Below are 21,404 nucleotides of genomic sequence, written 5' to 3'. Positions count from 1 at the left end.
CCCCCCCGTTCCTGCCCCCACACACACACACACACACACACACACACACACGTTATCCATATGAGTATTTTTCATATTTAGCAAGCCCCCCTCCCGTTCCCCTCAAAAGGGTAACAAATGTTCCTCACACACACACACACACACATATTAACAGACACACACACACACACACACACACATATTAACAGACACACACACACACACACACACTGACTAGGAGTGTGAGGTCTCATGCACGAGTGGTGATGAAGTGGCGCCCCTCCTCCTCCTCTTCCTCCTCCACACCTCTCAAATCTGCCCATCCTCCTCTTTCCTCATCGCCATGGCAACCCTCACTAGCACCGTCCCCTAACCCACCCGTGTTGCGTTCACTGACGCCTCTCTTTTGTTTCCAGAAGGAATTTTAATAATGCACGGCGAATATTTTTAATCTTTTTTTTTTTTTTTTACTCTCTGCCCCCAAAAAAAACAACGTTAGGCAGACCTCACACACACACACACACACACACACACACACACACACACACACACACACACACACACACACACACACACACACACACACACACACACACACACACACACTGACTAGGAGTGTGAGGTAAATCATCCACACAAACGTTACACATACACGTCGGCCGTCATCAGCTATTTTTAGACCAACTTCAAAAGTCGGCCTTCTTTTAAAGGAACCCGACTTAAAGGAAACGTCTTCTTCTAATGTTTGCTGTGGTCTGGGACAAAATGGTAGGGTTTGCTGTGGTCTGGAACAACATGGCACGCAAAGAACTATCAGAAAGGCAGCCAATGTTACATACGGATAATGCGTCATCCATCCGTCCATTTACTACCGCTTGTCCCTTTTTTGGGGTTGCGGTCTCATGAGACATGCAAATATATATTGAATACACAGAGGAAATAAGTAAAGGAAATTAAAACTACCGTATTTCCTTGAATTGCCGCCGGGGCGCTAATTAATTAAAAACCTCTTCTCACTCCGGCACTTACCAAAGGTATGTGGTAAAAGTAAGCATGCGCTAATTATTTTAAAACCTCTTCTCACTCCTGCGCTTACCAAAGGCATGCGGTAAAAGTAAGCATGCGCTAATTATTTTAAAACCTCTTCTCACTCCGGCACTTACCAAAGGTATGTGGTAAAAGTAAGCATGCGCTAATTATTTTAAAACCTCTTCTCACTCCGGCACTTACCAAAGGTATGTGGTAAAAGTAAGCATGCGCTAATTAATTTAAAACCTCTTCTCACTCCTGCACTTACCAAAGGCATGTGGTAAAAGTAAGCATGCGCTAATTATTTTAGAACTTCTTCTCACTCCGGCACTTACCAAAGGCATGCGGTAAAAGTAAGCATGTGCTAATTATTTTAGAACCTCTTCTCACTCCGGCACTTACCAAAGGTATGTGGTAAAAGTAAGCATGCGCTAATTATTTTAAAACCTCTTCTCACTCCGGCGCTTACCAAAGGCATGTGGTAAAAGTAAGCATGCGCTAATTATTTTAAAACGTCTTCTCACTCCTGCGCTTACCAAAGGTATGTGGTAAAAGTAAGCATGCGCTAATTATTTTAAAACCTCTTCTCACTCCGGCGCTTACCAAAGGCATGCGGTAAAAGTAAGCATGCGCTAATTATTTTAAAACCTCTTCTCACTCCGGCGCTTACCAAGGGCATGCGGTAAAAGTAAGCATGCGCTAATTATTTTAGAACCTCTTCTCACTCCGGCGCTTACCAAAGGCATGCGGTAAAAGTAAGCATGTGCTAATTATTTTAAAACGTCTTCTCACTCTGGCACTTACCAAAGGCATGCGGTAAAAGTAAGCATGCGCTAATTATTTTAGAACCTCTTCTCACTCCGGCGCTTACCAAAGGCATGCGGTAAAAGTAAGCATGTGCTAATTATTTTAAAACGTCTTCTCACTCTGGCACTTACCAAAGGCATGCGGTAAAAGTAAGCATGCGCTAGTTATTTTAAAACCTCTTTTCCTGTCCGGCACTTACCAAAGGATTGCAGTAAAAATTTGAGTGTGATGTAAGCTTTGACCTTAAATCGTACTGAGTAGCTCCTAATCTTCTTCCCTTAATGCGATTGCAAATTACCGGTAATTATTTTGCGAAGTGAGTTTGAGCCGGCAGTAATTCAAGGCAGGCGCATACTATACGCCCGGCGGCAATTCAAGGAAATACGGTATACCTACAAAGGAGGCACGATGATGCAATCTGTACATACAGCTAGCCTAAATAGCATATTTGCACTAAATAAGCCTGATTAGCATTCCACACGAGTACATAACTACAACAAAGCTCACCTTTGTGCATTCACGCACAGTATAAAACCTTTGGTGAACAAAACAAAGGAGGAGTGGCATAAAAAACACGTCTTTCTGTGGCAGCGTCTGAGAAAGTTGTTCACGTAAACCAGTGGTCCCCAACCAAGAATGTTTTATTATTATTATATCAACATAAAAACAGCAGCTCCACTTAGAATTAGTGCACAAAGACAAAAAACCTTCCTTTTTCATGACAAATGATCAAGTGTTGACGGGTCCGCAGCAACAAAAACTTTGGGGACCACTGATGTAAACAAACTATGGTGAGTTCAAGGACCGGCGAAAATAGTAGGACATACCGGCGCTGGCTGAATATTCTCATGGGTGAAGCGTGAAGTGGGCTTTTCCCGTCTTCGTACCTTTTATGCAAAAGCGGCAGGCTGCCATTAGGGCGGGTTGCCCCCCCCCCGTAGTGGGCGGAGCCTGCCAGCGTGAACTGCCAATTGTTAGCCTAGCAGCAGGCTGTCCCTGAACGCACCACGCCGCCTCCACGGAACATATTAGCTAAACTCCTAGAGATATTTTTCCTTCTCGTGGAGGTGAGGACCGACCAGAGGTTCTTCGGTCATGTGACCTTGCGGCCACTTTCCACTCCAGCGCCGCGCTGCTGATGCCATTAGGCGGCGGCGGCGGTGGCGAGGAAAGCAGATGTTGGCTCCTAATGAGGCCTGACGCGAGTCACCAGAAGACCAGACTTGCAGTCTGGGCAGCGTTGTCGTCGACAGGGGGAGTATGTCCTGACTTGGACGTCTTCTTCCAGAAGTGGGACACGTCCTCCAGGCAGCTTCCTGTGCTGCACGCCGCTCGCCGCTCGCCGGGACGTGCGAGACCGCCCTCATCTGCGCCAAAACCACAAGCGCCGACTCGGGTCCAAGTGAGCCCAGGAAGACTCTTGAACCTGACAGATCCTCTCCTGAAGAGAGAACATGCTCACCAAGGAGTCTTTCATGCACGTGTGTCCAACTCAAGGCCCTGAGGCCACATCTGGCACGCTGTGTTATTTTATTGTGGCCTGTCATATATTTTATATTGGCCCACCCAGTCATGTTATGTGGACAGCCACTTCATTTTGTTGTCCGCCGTCACCATTTTATTTATTTTGTCCCGCCACATCATTTTATGTGGTCAGCCACATCATTTTATGTGGTCCGCAATATAATTTATTGTGGCCCACCACATCACTCTCCTGACGGAATAAATAAAGTACTATCTAATCTAATATTTATCATGGCCCGTCACCTCATTCATTGTAAGCCACCATATCCTTTTACATGGTCTTCCACATCATTTATAGTGGCCCACCACATAATTTTACGTGGTCAGCCACTTCATTTTATGTGGTCAGCCACATCATTATATGTTGTTTGCCATGTCATTTATTGTGGCCCTCCACATCAATTATTGTGGCCAGTCACCTAATTCATTGTAAACCACCATATCCTTTTACATGGTCTTCCACATCATTTATTGTGGCCCACCACATCATTTTATGTGGCCAGCCACTTCATTTTATGTGGTCAGCCACATCATTATATGTTGTTTGCCATGTCATTTATTGTGGCCCTCCACGTCAATTATTGTGGCCAGTCACCTAATTCATTGTAAACCACCATATCCTTTTACATGGTCTTCCACATCATTTGTCGTGGCCCACCACATCATTTTATGTGGTCAGCTACATCATTTTAAATGGTCCGCCATATATTTATTGTGGCCCACCAAATAATTTTATGTGGTCAGCCACATCATTATCTATTGTCCACCATCTAATTTGTTGTGGCCCACCATATAATTTTATGTGATCAGCCACATCATTTTACATGGTCCGTTATATAATTTATTGTGGCCCACCACAATATACTATTATGTGGTCAGCCACATCATTTTATATTGTCCGCCACATCATTTTATATTGTCCGCCATATCGTTTATCGTGGCCTACCACATAGTTTTATGTGGTAAGCCAAACATTTTATGTTGTCTGCCATGTAATTTATTGTGGCCCACCATATAATCTTATGTGATCAGCCACATCATTTTATATGGTCCGATATATCATTTTTTGTGGCCCACCACATATTATTAAGTGGTCAGCCACATCATTCTATACTGTCCGCCATATCATTTATTGTGGCCCATTACATAATATTATGTGGTCAGCTACATAATTTTATATTGTCTGCCATATCGTTTATTGTGGCATACCACATAGTTTTATGTGGTCAGCCAAACATTTTATGTTGTCCGCCATGTAATTTATTGTGGCCCACCACATGTATTTATCATGGCCCATCACCTCATTCATTGTAAACCACCATATCCTTTTACATGGTCTTCCACATCATTTATTGTAGCCCACCACGTAGTTTTATGTGGTCAGCCACATCATTCTATACTGTCCGCCATATCATTTATAGTGGCCCACCACATCATTTTATGTGATCAGCCACATTATTTTATATTGTCTGCCATATCATTTATTGTAGCCCACCACATCATTTTATGTGGTCAGCCACATCATTCTATCTTGTCCGCGATATAATTTATTGTTGGCCCACCACATAATTTTATTTGGTCAGCCACTTCATTCTACATTGTCCGCTATCTCATTTTATCAGTTATTGTGGCCCACCACATCATTTTATGTGGTCAGCCACTTCATTCTATATTGTCTGCCATATCAATTGTTTTGGCCCACCACATCATTTTATTTGGTCAGTCACATCATTTTATGTTGTCCACCATATCATTTATTGTGGCCCACCACATCATTTTATGTGGTATTGTCCACCATATCATTTATTGTGGCCCACCGCGTATTTTTGGGAATGCCTCGGGATCCCCCGGGAAGAGCTGGACAAAGTGGACAGGGAGAGGAAAGTTTGGCCTTCCCTGCTTAGGCTGCTGCCCCCGCGACCTGACCTCGGATAAGTGGAAGAAGCTGGATGGATGATGGCTACAGATCTACTGTTTTTATTTTACTGGCCACTTAAAAGTCTCCTCACTCCTCTCACTATTCCAAGTGGAATTCCGCTGGCCAATATTCCGACTCGGTCCGTATTGTCCTGATTTAGCAGACACCTGGAGGTGAGCACCTGGGCGGCGCTCCAAGAGGAGGTGGAGCTTCCATGGCGTCAAGGCTGCGTGCGCGGGACAATAAAGCCGCCATATTGTGGGAGTGAGGTCACGCCATTCAGTCTATAAATCACTTGAGAAAACAAACGCGTGTCGCTGCACTTTTCTTGACCCGCGACGCTCAAACAAACCAAGACACAACACACACACACACACACACACACAACACACACACACACACACACACACACACACACACCAGACTGGACGTGGTGCAAGACAAACGTCCGGGTCGCGCCCCAGCCGGACGTCAAATCTCATGTCTAGCTTTTCTGACCGAACGTGATACGCTGGGAAAGGAATTAGCCAAAGACCAGGACCACCTGCTGGACCGGACTCTTCAAGACTAACACAATCTAGTGGAGGAACACAGGAACTGGACTTCTTAATTAGATTACTGAGACCTGATGAAGTATGGAACATCGCCCCCCCCCGTCACCTGCCACTAGGATCTGTGTGTGTGTGTGTGTGTGTGTGTGTGTGTGTGTGTGTGTGTGTGTGTGTGTGTGTGTGTGTGTGTGTGTGTGTGTGTGTTCTTGTATTTCTACCCTTCCTGAGACATCAGCAAGGAAAAGTAGTGAAATCTATTTTAAAAGTGCTCCCCCTCTGGTCAACACATGAAATAACAAGTGTGTGTAAAAATTTGAAGTGCTCCCCCTCTGGTTAACATATGAAATAACATGTGTGTGTAAGAAATTGGAATCTGCCCCCTTTGGCTAAAATTTATGAAATAATAGATGCTTTTTTTTGTATTGCAATGATCTTTCTCTACTCGGTGGTCTAGTGGTTAGAGTGTCTGCCCTGAGTTGTGAGTTGAAATCCCGGTTGAGTCATACCAAAGACTATAAAAGTGGGAGCCATCACCCCCCTGCTTGCCACTCAGCATTAAGGGTTGGAATTGGGGGTTGAATCACCAAAAATGATTCCCGGGCGCGGCCACCGCTGCTGCTCACTGCTCCCCTCACCTCCCAGGGGTGATCAAGGCTGATGGGTCCAATGCAGAGGACACATTTCACCACACACACAATTATTGCTACTTTAACTTTTTTGTTACTTTTTAAAGGGGGAAAAAGAACCTTTGTGGTATTAGTGTCAACATTGCAATTTGTGTTGTTACATTTCACCTGTTTGCTCTTTTATTACACTTTTCTGTGTTTTCTGTTTCTTGTAGTTGTATTTGTAGAATCTGTGGCAAGTCAGAAATGGGTCTTGGACCACACTGTGGACACCCCTGAAATAACTAAAAAGAGGATCTTAAAAAAATGTATTAAGAAAATAAGTAATAATCTATTAGTTTTAGTTTATTGAGTTATTCTTTTTTTACATTTTTTTTAATTAGCAGTGAATATTCAGAGTTTGTCGCTGATTTAGTGATGCATGCAGATAATATAATTATAATGGAGGATTTTAATATCCATATGAATCCGGACTATAATTGATAGCTGTGGTCTTACACAAATAATATATATTTTTTAAAAGCTATGATTGTTTTAAAGGGGGAAAAACAGCCTTTGTGGTATTAGTGTATTATTGTTGTTACATTTCACCTGTTTGCTCTTTTATTACACTTTTTCTGTGTTTTTTTTTTTTTTCTTTTAGTTGTATTTGTAGAATCTGTGGCAAGTCAGAAATGGGTCTTGGACCACACTTTGGACACCTGAAATAACTAAAGACAGGATATTAAAAAAATGTATTAAAATCTATTCGTTTTAGTTTATTGTTTTTTTTTTTTTTTTACATTTTCGTTTTTTTTTTAATTAGCAGTGAATATTCAGAGTTTGTCGCTGATTTAGTGATGATAAATAATAAATACTTTTTTTTTTTAAGTTATGATCGTTTAGCACAAAGCTTCAACCCTCCTTATATGGTCTTGTGCAGCCCTTTGAGACACTAGTGATTTAAGGCTGTAAAGATGAACTGTGATTGATTGATATTTTTTGAACCTTTTTATACATTTTCTTTTTGCTTTAATATATTTGTTTGATTTTTTAATTGAAATGTTAATTTTATTTGAGTATATATAAATATATATACATAATTGTATACATTTTAATGGGTTTTTCTTGCCTTAATATATGTTTTATTAATTAATGTATACATCTATTTAAATATATTTATTTTATTTTAATATATGCTAAATGTATTTATTTATTTACTAATTTATTTATGTATTAATTTTAAATATTATATTGGCAACACTAAATGGTCCCTAGTGTGTGAATGTTGTCTGTCTATCTGTGTTGGCCCTGCCATGAGGTGGCGACTTGTCCAGGGTGTACACCGCCTTCCGCCCGATTGTAGCTGAGATAGGCGCCAGCGCCCCCCGCGACCCTGAAAGGGAATAAGCGGTAGAAAATGGATGGATGTATGGATATTGTATTAATATATTTTTTTAATGGGATCTTTGACCACTGGTGTGTTTGTTCAAGTCCTCAGCTGGTTCCACTTCCTGCCAAGTGCGTCTCTATTGCCTCTATTGTCTCTATTGTCTCTATTGTCGTCAGACGGACGTGCGGCTGCCGCTCTCACGTTCTTCCAGAAGCTTCCGTGTGGAAGTGGCGCACGTACGCACCGACAAAGGTGAAAGGTCGGAAGCTTCTGCTGAATAATTTCCTATTTGTTTCTCTTTTTTCCTTCCCTGTCTCTTCACCAGAGTTTCTTCCAAGAGCGGAAGACAAAGTGCAGGAAAATGTCAGCAATGGTGCGTGAGAAAGTAAGAAAGTGAGAAGTGACGCCAACAAGTCAGGAAGAAGAAGAGAGGCGGTGACTTGAGGGAGGATGAATGAAACAAAGACAAGATGGACTCAGAGCTGCCATATGGTGGGTGTTTTTTTTTTTTATTATTATTGTCTAATGAGGCATCCACCAGGTCTGCCTCAACTCTGCTTAAATGGCAGCTAATACTAGCTAACAGAAGCTATTAGAAGCAAACAGCAGCTAATAGAAGCTAACAGAAGCTGACGCAGCTAATAGAAGCTAACAGCAGCTAATAGAAGCTAACAACAGCTAATAGAAGCTAACAGCAGCTAATAGAAGCTAACAACAGCTAATGGAAGCTAACAGCAGCTAATAGAAGCTAACAGCAGCTAATAGAAGCTAACAGCAAATAATAGCGGCTAATACAAGCTAACAGCAGCTAATACAAGATAATAGAAATAATAAATAATAGAAGCTAACAGAAGCTAATAGCGGCTAATAAAAGCTAACAGCGGCTAATACAAGATAATAATAGAAATAATAAATAATACAAGCTAACATGAGCTAATAGAAGCTAACAGCAGCTAATAGAAGCCAACAGAAGCTAATAGCGGCTAACACATGCTAATACAACTTAATAATAGAAATAATAAATAATAGAAACTAACAACAGCTAATAGAAGCTAACAGAAGCTAATAGAAGCTAACAGCAGCTAATAGAAGCTAATAGCGGCTAACAGAAGCTAATAGCGGCTAATACAAGCTAAAAGCAGCTAATGGCAGCTAACAAAAGCTAATACAAACTAATAATAGCTGACACAAGCTAATAATAGAAAACAGCAGCTTATAGGAGCTAATACAAGCTATCCATCCATCCATTTTCTACCGCTTGTCCCTTTTGGGGCTAACAGCAGCTAATAGCAGCTAACACAAGCTAAGAGCGGCTGAAAGAAGCTAAGAGCGTCACGACATAAAAGTTGGGCATCAAGGAGCTGGAAGAGAATGTTAATGAGTTTAGTGGCAGCTGTTGCTTCCTGAGCCTTGAACCGTGGTGAGCAGAACACGGCGAGGATTACACGCGCCGCGCTCTGATTGGTCGCTGCCGCGTTTAAAAGTTTTCAAAGTCCCGCGTGGCCGGCAGCTGCGCGCCAACTTACAGCTGCTGACAACGTTAAGAACACTTTGGAAGAAGTGCGGGCCTGCAAGGAGACGACTTTGCTCAGACCCAGTTCAAGGATCACAAAATACACAAAAGTCACTTGTTGTTGTTGTTGCACCTTACAAAGTGTTCATGCTGTAAGTATTTGCACTTTTTACTCAGCAGCTGTTTGACTGTCACCTTCATCTTGGCTGCAGTCTTCAGTCGCACATTTAGAGGTGTTGAAGTCCTCATGTCAAATTGCTAATGCTAATCAGCAGAATGGATGTTAGCATCAAGATAGCGCATTTTTTTGGACAAGTAGAGCTTTACTTGACCGAACGAAATGTGCTTTGTCGGCTTTGAAAATGTGCGACGTTGCCGGGCGGCAGTTGGGCCGAGTCGGCTCTCAGTGCCGCTGGAGTGATCGGCAAAGTGCGAGGCCAGGTGTGCCAAAAAATGTGGGACTGTCGGATTTTTACTAAGGAAGTTTCAACTCTGTCATACCGCTTTTTGTCCTTCAGTGCAGCGTTCCCGCAACACCAATTGGAACTAGTAGTTGTCACCACTAACTACTAGTTGTCACCACTAACTAGTAGTTCTCACCACTAACTAGTAGTTGTCACCACTAACTAGTAGTTCTCACCACTAACTAGTAGTTCTCACCACTAACTAGTAGTTGTCACCACTAACTAGTAGTTGTCACCACTAACTAGTAGTTGTCACCACTAACTAGTAGTTGTCACCACTAACTAGTTCTCACCACTAACTAGTAGTTGTCACCACTAACTAGTAGTTCTCACCACCGATATATATATAACTCTGTCATACCGCTTTTTGTCCTTCAGTGCAGCGTTCCCGCAACACCAATTGGAACTAGTAGTTGTCACCACTAACTACTAGTTGTCACCACTAACTAGTAGTTCTCACCACTAACTAGTAGTTGTCACCACTAACTAGTAGTTGTCACCACTAACTACTAGTTGTCACCACTAACTAGTAGTTCTCACCACTAACTAGTAGTTGTCACCACTAACTAGTAGTTGTCACCACTAACTACTAGTTGTCACCACTAACTAGTAGTTCTCACCACTAACTAGTAGTTGTCACCACTAACTAGTAGTTCTCACCACTAACTAGTAGTTCTCACCACTAACTAGTAGTTGTCACCACTAACTAGTAGTTGTCACCACTAACTAGTAGTTGTCACCACTAACTAGTAGTTGTCACCACTAACTAGTTCTCACCACTAACTAGTAGTTGTCACCACTAACTAGTAGTTCTCACCACCGACTAGTAGTTCTCACCACTAACTACTAGTTGTCACCACTAACTAGTAGTTGTCACCACTAACTAGTAGTTCTCACCACTAACTAGTAGTTCTCACCACCAACTAGTTCTCACCACTAACTAGTAGTTGTCACCACTAACTAGTAGTTCTCACCACTAACTAGTAGTTGTCACCACTAACTAGTGGTTCTCACCACTAACTAGTAGTTCTCACCACTAACTAGTAGTTGCCACCACTAACTAGTAGTTCTCACCACTAACTAGTTCTCACCACTAACTAGTAGTTGTCACCACTAACTAGTAGTTGCCACCACTGACTAGTAGTTCTCACCACTAACTGGTAGTTGTCACCAGAAATATAGTTTGGTCCAATTTGTTATATATTCTAACAAAGTGCAGATTGGATTTTAACCTATTTAAAACATGTCATCAAAATTCTAAAATTAATCTTAATCAGGAAAAATTACTGATGATGTTCCATAAATTATTTTTTTAATCGTTTTCAAAAAAATTCGAATTAGCTAGTTTTTCTCTTCTTTTTTCTGTAGAATTTTAAAGTGTCAAAATTGAAAATAACCTATGCTTCAAAATCAAATTTTCATTTTGTTCCTGTTTTCTCCTCTTTTAAACCGTTCAATTAAGTGTTTTTTTCATCACTTATTCTCTACAAAAAACCTTCCGTAAAAGGAAAAAAAAAATGTAAGACGGAATGACAGACAGAAATACCCATTTTTAAAATATATATAGATGTATTTATTAAAGGTAAATTGATCAAATTGGCTATTTCTGGCAATGTATGTAAGTGTGTATCAAACTGGTAGCCCTTGGCATGAATCAGTAGCCAAGAAGTAGCTCTTGCTTTCAAAAAGGTTGCTGCCCCCTGCACTAAAGTGTGGTGAAATGTGTCCTCTGCATTTGAGCCATCCCCTTGTCCCCCCCCCCCCGGGAGGTGAGGGGAGCAGTGAGCAGCAGCAGTAGCCGCTCCCGGGAATCATGTTTGGTGATTCAACCCCCAATTCCAACCCTTGATGCTGAGTGCCATACAGGGAGGTCCCATTTTTATATTCTTTGCTATGACTAGGCCAGGGTTTGAACTCACAACCTAGCGATCTCTAACCACTACGCCACCGAGTCGGTGTACAGCGGAGGCTTCTGGCGGCGCTCCTCGCTGAGCCGTGCCGACGTCCCGCACGGCCTCCTTCAACGTCGACGGTGCGTGAAGAAGGCCGACGGCTCTTCCAGGCCTAAGCTGTGTTGACTCGAGTGCTTTGGCAGGGCGACATAGTCCACCTGTCAAAAGAAACCCCTTCCTCCCTTCGGCTATTTTCAATTAGCCGTCTGCTAAAGCACATGTTTGAGTGGGAAACATCTCCCCAACAGCATCCTTCTGGGCTTTCCATCCATTTTGATTTGCTCCTCCACACCTTCTCATAGAGCAGCGTCAACACAGGAGTTCCTCACTGGACTCCTAACCAAGGTGTGCTGCAGGGTAGTACGTCTGCATGTCCAGGAGTTCCTCACTGGACTCCTAACCAAGGTGTGCTGCACGGTAGTACGTCTGCATGTCCAGGAGTTCCTCACTGGACTCCTAACCAAGGTGTGCTGCAGGGTAGTACGTCTGCATGTCCAGGAGTTCCTCACTGGACTCCTAACCAAGGTCTGCTGCAGGGTAGTACGTCTGCATGTCCAGGAGTTCCTCACTGGACTCCTAACCAAGGTCTGCTGCAGGGTAGTACGTCTGCATGTCCAGGAGTTCCTCACTGGACTCCTAACCAAGGTGTGCTGCAGGGAAGTACGTCTGCATGTCCAGCAGCTAAACACCTGCTTGCCACCGCTACTCTTCAAGTCGTCAGGGAGCGAGCTTTACCACCGTAAACATGACCCTGGACCCTTAAAGGCTCCTCACATTTGAACATTGTTTATAATCATGGCCACCAGCAGCGAGAGTGATTCGGACAGAGAAAGAGACGATTTCCCCATTAATTAAAGTAAGGATGAAAGATTTGTGGATGAGGAAAGTTAGAGTGAAGCACTAGAAAAAAAGAAGAAAAAAAAGGCGACAGCAGTTGGAGCGATTCAGATGTTATTAGACACATTTACTAGGATAATTCTGGAAAATCCCTTATCTGTTTTTTGTGCTAATAGTGTTTTAGTGAGATTATAAAGTCATACCTGAAAGTCGGAGGGCTCCGGTGACCGCCAGTGTCTCTGAGAGAAGCCAATGGAGGAGCCATGATCACAGCTGCCTTTTTGACAGCTGCTGCAGGAGGATGCTAACTCCGCACAAGTCTCCGGTAAGAGCCGACTTAATATCACAATTTTCTCATCCAAAAACTTGAGCGAGGATGAAAGATTTGTGGAGGAGGAAATTTAGAGTGAAGGACTAGAAATAAAGAAAAAAAGGCGATTGCAGTGAGAGCGATTCCGATGTTATTAGCCACATTTCTAGGATAATTCTGGAAAATCTCTTATCTGCTTTTTTTGTTAATAGTGTTTTAGTGAGATTATAAAGTCATACCTGAAAGTCGAAGGGCTCCGGTGACCGCCAGTGTCTCTGAGAGAAGCCATGGTCACAGCTGCCTTTTTGACAGCTGCTGCAGGAGGATGCGAACTCCGCACAAGTCGCCGGTAAGAGCCGACTTAATATCACAATTTTCTCATCCAAAAACTTGAGCGAGGATGACAGATTTGTGGAGGAGGAAATTTAGAGTGAAGGACTAGAAATAAAGGGGGGGGAGGCGATTGCAGTGAGAGTGATTCAGATGTTATTAGCCACATTTCTAGGATAATTCTGGAAGATCCCTTATCTGCTTATTGTTTTAGTGAGATTATACAGTACCTAAAGTTGGAGGGGTGTGGCCACGGGTGTATTGACGCCAGAGTCTCTCAGGGAAGTCACGCGCTGTGTAAAGAGTAGTTCTGTTAGCTAGCACTACTCTTCAAGTCGTCAGGGAGTGAGCTTTACCACCGTACACATGGTCCTGGACCCTTAAACCCCACTCTCATCAAGGTAAACTCGGGTGGTTCGGTGCCATCGGAGGAGACGACCTACCACGCCGGCAGTGGACCACGCTGAACCGTCAACAGACTGGGGTCGGTCGCTTTGGGTCATCGGTGAAGACGTGGGGCTTGGCGGTCAGTGCGGCATAGGAGTGCAGTGACTCTGAGCAGACCGCCGACCATATCATCAACATCTGCTCCTTACATGGACCGCCCTCGGAAGCCAGCCTCTTCCACCGAGGACCAGAGATGCCGGCATGGCTACGCCACACCGAGTTGGACATATGACCTTACACGAAAGACGTGGGGCATAGCGGTCAGTGCGGCATAGGAGTGCAGTGACCCTGAGCAGACCGCCGACAATATTATCAACATCTGCTCCTTACATGGACCGCCCTCGGAAGCCAGCCTCTTCCACCTAGGACCAGAGATGCCGGCATGGCTACGCCACACCGAGTTGGACATATGACCTTACACGAAAGAAGAAGGGTGGTTCAGTCCTTGCTTTCTGTTCGGGATGAGAGACAGGCATGCTAGCTACCGAGCTAAAAACCCCGGCTATCCATCTGCTAGCCAGCACTAGTCTTGAAGTCCTCAGGAAGTGAGGTTTACCACAATACAGATGGTCCTGGTCTCTTTTACACTCAGCCCCTTTAAACTTCACTCTCATCCGGGTAACGGCACCAATGTAAACCCGGGTGGTTCGGTCCTTGCTCTCTGGCTTTTTTTTCTATGGCCTTCATGACCCAATATTTTGTCACCAGGTTGGTACATTGAAGGGTTCTGCTCTGATATTTCATTTTTAACACTTTGGGATTTTTTTCCCACATGGAAGTCCTGAAGGGGAAACATTAGTGATTGATACTGAACCTCGGGATAGCCCTACAGACCCCCAGTGTACCGACACAGAACCTCGGGATAGCCCTACAGACACCCAGTGTACCGACACAGAACCTCGGGATAGCCCTACAGACCCCCAGTGTACCGACACAGTACTTGTGACAGCACATGACCAAGTTTCTTGTACAGTATTTTCCAAGATGTACACCAAAGTAGAGAGACAGCTGCAGCAAGTGAAACGTGGCAAAATTGTAAAAACTCAGCAGCTAGAAACTGTGACGTCTGACTCCCGATCAGAAGGTTTGAACCACATCAAGGTCACAAGCTACTTTTAAGTTCCTTCCAGCTAACTCCACACCAAACTTGCGGGGAAAAAACCGACGTAGCAAGACCAGTAAGGAGCATGTCTTGTAAAATTCAGATTCAGGGACAAGCTAGCATGCTAAACATGTGTCTTCTTCTCCACCACACTCTATTGAATCCTTCTACACATATCACAGTTAATACTGGAGTCCTCCAGGGTTCTGTCCTAGACGATTTGTTACTTAGGCTTGAAAGAAACTAAGAAATCAATCAAATTCCAATTCAAAGAAGACTTATCCCAGTGTAAACCCGGGTGGTTCGGTCCTTGCCTTCCGTTCTGGATTAGAGACCGACAATGGTAGCATGTCTGACTCCAGATCCGAACGTTGCGTGTACAAACCCTGGTAGGCCCACCGAGCAACTTTGGGATTTGCAACAACTGCAAGCGTGCAAAAAACAGACGTAGCTCGACAAGTATGGACCATGTCTGGTTAAGTTCTTACATAAACCTTCAAACATTTGCTGTTTATTCTTAAAAACTTACAAATCGATCGTGTTTCAATGGGCTTTCAGACTGACCATTCACGGTAGTGCAGTTGACTCCAGAGGACAAGGTTTTGTGTTGGGATCCCGTCACAGATGTGGGGGTGACCGGCTGCTACACATCAAACTTGTAAAAGAGGTCTAGCTAGACCAGTAAGAAGCAGAAAATACTGTTTTTGTTAGATTCGGGGACAAGTTAGCATGCTAGACACATTCAACGTATTTTCTTCATTGAACATAACACAGAAGTTCCCCATGGCTCCATCCTAGGGGTTTGCTAGTTATGCTTAGAACTTCACAATCACCCACTCATCCGACCAAGTACTGATCCGTCTACTCACCTTTCGGTTTAGACCTTGCGGCCCAACAGTAGAGCCTCCAATCCCATATCAGAAGATTGGGTGTTCAAATAACGTTGCAACGTTTTATGGATTTTTACTTCCAGTCAGGCACAACACACCAATCTTGTGAAAAATACACACAGTTAGCAAGTGAAGTATAGAATCTTGCAAATTGACAATACAGGGACAAGCTACCCTGCTAAACTAATTCACTCTACTGCATTCTCTACTCATAGAACAACATCTTTCAAATTGTAGGGAATTAGCTATTTAGCATTTTTAAGGCTCCAAAACCTTATAATCAATCATATTGTAATTCTAACCTTTGACCATTGATCATGTGCCGGGTAAGACGAGTGATGATCTACCAGACCTTGCGGCACAACGCTAGCACGTCTGATTGCGTGGTCAAATCATGTCAAGGTCGCCGGGCACCTTTGGAGAGTTCCAACAACTGTTTCTGTTTTTCCTGTAATGGACCTACACACCAAACTTCAAGGTACAACACCTAGACAAGTACAAGGCATACACTTTTGTCCAACTGAATTGAGGTTCTTGGAAAAGCGACCATGCTAAGAACACAAGAGTCCCCCGGGGCTCGACCCAAGAGAATTCCCTATTCAGGCTTCAAAACCTTAATCAATCATGTTCCAATCGAAGTTCCGACTGATCCTGAGTGATGACCTGCTCCCGCGAGCTGTAGAACCTTGTAGAGCGACGGCCTCTGTGGGGTCGGGAATCTTTGGGCACGACACCATTCGATTCATTTTCATTCTTCGGGGTAACGATTTGATTTATACATAAATTAGATAAACAGCTCTGATCAATTTCTATCCATTTTCTACCGGGGTCGCAGGGGGTTCTGGAGCCTATATCAGCTGCACACTGGCGGAGGGCGGTGTACACCCCGGACAAGTCGCCACCTCATCACAGGGCCAACACAATAAACAGACAACATTCACACACTAGGGACCATTTTAGAGTTGCCAATCAACCTATCCCCAGGTGCATGTTTTTGGAGGAGGGAGCTAGCCGGAGTAGGCGGAGGGAACCCACGCAGTCACGGGGAGAACATGCAAACTCCACACAGAAGGATCCAGAGCCCAGGATCGAACACAGAGCCTTCGTATTGTGAGGCACACGTACTAACCCCTGTGCCAATTTTATTTTACTTCAAATAAATAGGTCAACAAGAGAAATATCCAACACTTCTCTTTTCTAAAGTAGATGTAGATCATCTTCATCAACAATATGATTTGTCTGAGTGGTTGGACGGATTACAAAAATATTTTATTTTATTTTTTAAACAGATTTTAGATTTTTTTTTATCGAATAATTCATCCATCCATCCATTTTCTACTGCTTATTTCCTTTGGGGTTGCAGGGGGTCGCTTGTGCCTTCCTGAGCTACAATCGGGCGGAAGGCGGTTTACACCCTGGACAAGTCGCCACCTCATCGCAGAATCGTCAATAATAAAAATCGCTAATAATCTTAAATCATTTTTTGACACCCCTAGTATATTTATTGCACGTCTGATTCCAGATCAGAAGGTTGCATGTTTTAATCACGTAACCCCAAATTTTGCACTGAATATAAAACGTCCACAGACTGGCGCGTTTTCCGTTTCTACTCAAGTCCATGTGTCAGTTTGCACCGCACCCGGAACGTCACCAACATGACGTTCCGCATTCCGCCGCTAAATAGACGCAGAGTTTCTCTTTTTGCCGGACGCCACCACAAATCCGTTCATCCATTTTTCTACCGCTTGTTCCTTTTTTGGGTCGCGGCGGGCGGAACTCGGGCGTAAGGCAGGGTACACCTAGGGCCAACACAGATAGACAGACAACATTCACACACTAGGGACCATTTAGTGTTGCCAATCAACCTATCCCCAGGTGCATGTCTTTGGAGGTGGGAGGGGCCTATCCTCAGGTGCATGTCTTTGGAGGTGGGAGGGGCCTATCCCCAGGTGCATGTCTTTGGAGGTGGGAGGGGCCTATCCCCAGGTGCATGTCTTTGGAGGTGGGAGGGGCCTATCCCCAGGTGCATGTCTTTGGAGGTGGGAGGGGCCTATCCTCAGGTGCATGTCTTTGGAGGTGGGAGGGGCCTATCCCCAGGTGCATGTCTTTGGAGGTGGGAGGGGCCTATCCCCAGGTGCATGTCTTTGGAGGTGGGAGGGGCCTATCCCCAGGTGCATGTCTTTGGAGGTGGGAGGAAGCCGGAGTACCCGGAGGAAACCCACGCAGTCACGGGGAGAACATGCAAACTCCACACAGAAAGATCCCGAGCCCGGGATTGAACCCAGGACTATTCAGGAGCTTCGTATTGTGAGGCAGACACACTAACCCCTCTTCCACCGTGAAGCCCAAATCCGTTCAATTTAGCTAAAATCCGCTGGTGTTGGACAGGAAGCTATGCACAAAAACAAACTAAAGTATCGGGTTAAGTTTGCAATTAAAATACTCTTGTCTTCAAGGCGGATCATATTTGACACTTTGAAAGGTCCTAATGGGCGGCGACGGACTTGAAGTCAACTTGTCTAAGGTTTTCCAACTTCATTTCATCTTGTTGACACAAATGGATGAGGACATGCTGATTCTGGAGAGCCAAAATGAAAGAATAATGTCCAGCTAAATGGGGACATGAGGCTTGTGTCAACAATCAGCTGCGGAGGACCGGTTGTGTGACACGCTTGCCAGGGATGATGTTACTGTTGTATGAAGTGGTTTACCAAGGCAGGATGGAGTTTGCTTCTATTTCTCTAGAAGGACAGAATAAATGTTTTTGTGGTTCGCTTTATTACTACTTCCTTTAACATGTGATTATGCGCGGGTTCGCAAGTTCTCGTCAAAGTCTGCGCAGTTTCACTGCACGACGGAGCCACAACAGAACATCCATCCATCTTCTTCCGCTTATCCGAGGTCGGGTCGCAGGGGCAGCAGCCTAAGCAGGGAAACCCAGACTTCCCTCTCCCCAGCCACTTCGTCTTGCTCTTCCCGGGGGATCTCGAGGCGTTCCCAGGCCAGCCGGGAGACATAGTCTTCCCAACGTGTCCTGGGTCTTCCCCGTGGCCTCTTATCGGTTGGACGTCCCCTAACCCCCTCCCTTGGAAGGTGTTCGGGTGGCATCCTGACCAGATGCCCGAACCACCTCATCTGGCTCCTCTCCATGTGGAGGAGCAGCGGCTTTACTTTGAGTTCCTCCCGGATGGCAGAGCTTCTCACCCTATCTCTAAGGGAGAGACCTACCACACGGCGGAGGAAACTCATTTGGGCCGCTTGTACCCGTGATCTTATCCTTTAGGTCATAACCCAAAGCTCATGACCATAGGTGAGGATGGGAACGTAGCTTGACCGGTAAATTGAGAGCTTTGCCTTCCGGCTCAGCTCCTTCTTCACCACAATGGATCGATACAACGTCCGCATTACTGACAACAGAGCATGCTTTTCCACAATGAAGCCGTTCCGCGCCCGTTTCCTGATTCAGTGGAAATGTTTCATAGAAAACAAAGGACTTAAGTCTAAGCCCATTAATTGATTGATTAAGAGTTATGTTTCTCTGGCTACTCCTTCCACATTATTTTCTGCTGACGTCTGTTGGTGGGACTTCTGAGAATCACTGCAATTGACACAATACCAGCAAAGTTTGAGCCATGCCACGGGCAAAATACTTTCCTTGAAAAAAAGACCAAGTCGTAATCGTGTCAGCTCATTCAGCATTTAGTCAACAATTATTTACAGCTTACGTCCAATGCCTTGGTCCATTTCCAACAACAAACCAATGGAGGCCATTCTCATGACCTGTACCTTAGACCAAGTCCACACACACGCAAACAAGAGCTGCCTGGGAAATATTTGAAGGAAGAGAGGGGAGGGGGGGGGGTGTGGGTCCAGGAAAGCGAGGAAACAATGAAACAAATAAGTCCTTTGTGCCGCAGCAGCATAAACACTACAACACTTTTCAAACGACTTTAGAGCTGGTAAGGTGTTTCCCTCAGTCTAGCAACACGTTTGTTCGCAGCGGCTGAGAGAAGGCTAGAAGAATTTGAAAGAGAGTGAGTGACACACTAAGTAGTCGGGAATGAAAGGAGGGAAAACTCCTGAGAGATGAATTCCACTGTTATTATCCTAAAAGTCACGGCCTCTGCAGGAAGCCTGTTTAGAATCTTGGCTCGGACCTGATCCGACCTTGAAAAACGTGCCGGAACGAGTGAAGTGAACTTTATTGACAACTGTAGAAACCACCCGTGATGATTAGGAAGCAAGGCCGTCTCAGCTGGAGCCAGAATACCTCGCAATTCAAGTGTTGCGCCTGAAATCAAAGGTTTGTGGATCCGACTAATTATCCCCAAAACCAAAGACTCCAAGCATTCATATTGTGTTTTTTTTCCAAATCTAATTCAGATGTTATCCAAATTTGAGTCATTCAATCCAAAACATTTGTAAGTTTAAGCAGAAAACTTCCTAAAAAGGGCCAAGAAAGAGTTGTCTCGTCGCCAGCTGGCCCGAGCAGAGTTCTCTCCTAAAACACAAGAACTCCAGCAACCGAGACGTCACGACACGATACCGACGGTCTGGTCGAAAGGCACGCTGAAAGGCTGCAAGAAAACAACATAGAAACCGACTTACCTCCAGGAAGCAGGTCCCGGCTGGCGTGTTCTCCTTGACGGAGGCATTGTAGAAGCTCCTGGAGAACACAGGTGTGTTGTCGTTAGCGTCCTGTAGCACGATGTCCACTTGAGCCGTAGAGGACAGCGGCGGCCGTCCACTGTCCATTGCGACCACGGTTACGCTGGGCGCAGGCTCTGATTCAAAATCCAAGGCCGTCGCCGTGGTAATGATCCCCGTGACCGGGTCAATGGAGAACCAGTTGGAGTGAGAGTTTTTCCCCTTCAGGAGGCTGTATCTAATTTCCCCGTTGGGGCCCTGGTCTTTGTCACGGGCAGTAACCTGAAGAACAAACGAGCCTGGATAGACGACCTCTGGGATGGTCTGTTTGTAGGCCTGCTGGTCAAACAGAGGGGGGTTGTCGTTCACGTCCGTCACCTGGATGGTGAAAGACGACTCCGCCCTGAGGGGGGGCGTGCCAGAGTCTGTGGCCATCACCCTGAGGTCATAAGAATCTCTCTCCTCCCTGTCCAACACCTGGTCCACATAAATCAGGTAGATGATGCTGTCCTTTGTTGTAAGCGCAAACTTTCCATCGCCCCCCTCCAGGGAGACGTTGACGTTGGCGTACTCTCCATAGTCGGGGTCGGTGACGGATATGCGGGCCACGTACTGACCCGGCTGGGCCCCCTCGGAGATTCTCGGAGAGCCATCTTCACTGAGAAAGATGATGGTCATGGTGGGCTGGTTGTCGTTGTAGTCCCGCACATGGATTGTGACAAAAGCGTTGGTCACCTGGGAAAAGGAAATGAAGAACATGTCATTTATCTTCATTTGTTCATGGGGATCACGTCATCTGAGGCTGAGTGTAGAAAGGATGACCTCAGCCATGATGTAAGCGGTGCAGTACCTCTGGCTGGCTGGCGTTGTCCCTGGCCTGGACAACTAGTTCATGCACTCGTTTCAGCTCATAGTCCAGTGGTCTGTTCAGGGTGATGACTCCAGACTTGAGGTCCATGACGAAGTAGCGGTCAGGATCACTCTGACGCCGGTTGATCTCATAAAGCACCAGACCATTGTCTCCTTCGTCCTCATCTGCTGCAAACACCTGCACAAATAACCAGAACGAGAGTCTGTTAGTCCACCCGATTCAGGACACACGCCTC

At 44.9% G+C, this 21,404-nt stretch overlaps 1 protein-coding gene across 1 annotated transcript in view; it reads right to left on the bottom strand.

Moving 5' to 3' along the window:
• The window catches only part of LOC133552035 (protocadherin-16-like), a 113,269-nt gene that overhangs the window by 75,760 nt on the left and 16,105 nt on the right, over positions 1–21,404 (bottom strand). The window contains exons 3-4 of the mRNA XM_061899322.1: positions 21,149–21,346; positions 20,260–21,033 (exon numbers count right to left, since the gene is read on the bottom strand). Coding sequence (XP_061755306.1) covers positions 20,260–21,033; positions 21,149–21,346 — 972 coding nt within the window. The remainder of the gene's footprint in view (positions 1–20,259; positions 21,034–21,148; positions 21,347–21,404) is intronic.

This window comes from Nerophis ophidion, linkage group LG04 (assembly GCF_033978795.1).
Source record: "Nerophis ophidion isolate RoL-2023_Sa linkage group LG04, RoL_Noph_v1.0, whole genome shotgun sequence".
In the NCBI taxonomy this organism is placed as follows: Eukaryota; Metazoa; Chordata; class Actinopteri; order Syngnathiformes; family Syngnathidae; genus Nerophis; species Nerophis ophidion.
The sequence above is the reverse complement of the archived record's forward strand: the minus strand, read 5'-3'. Positions and strand labels throughout refer to the sequence as shown.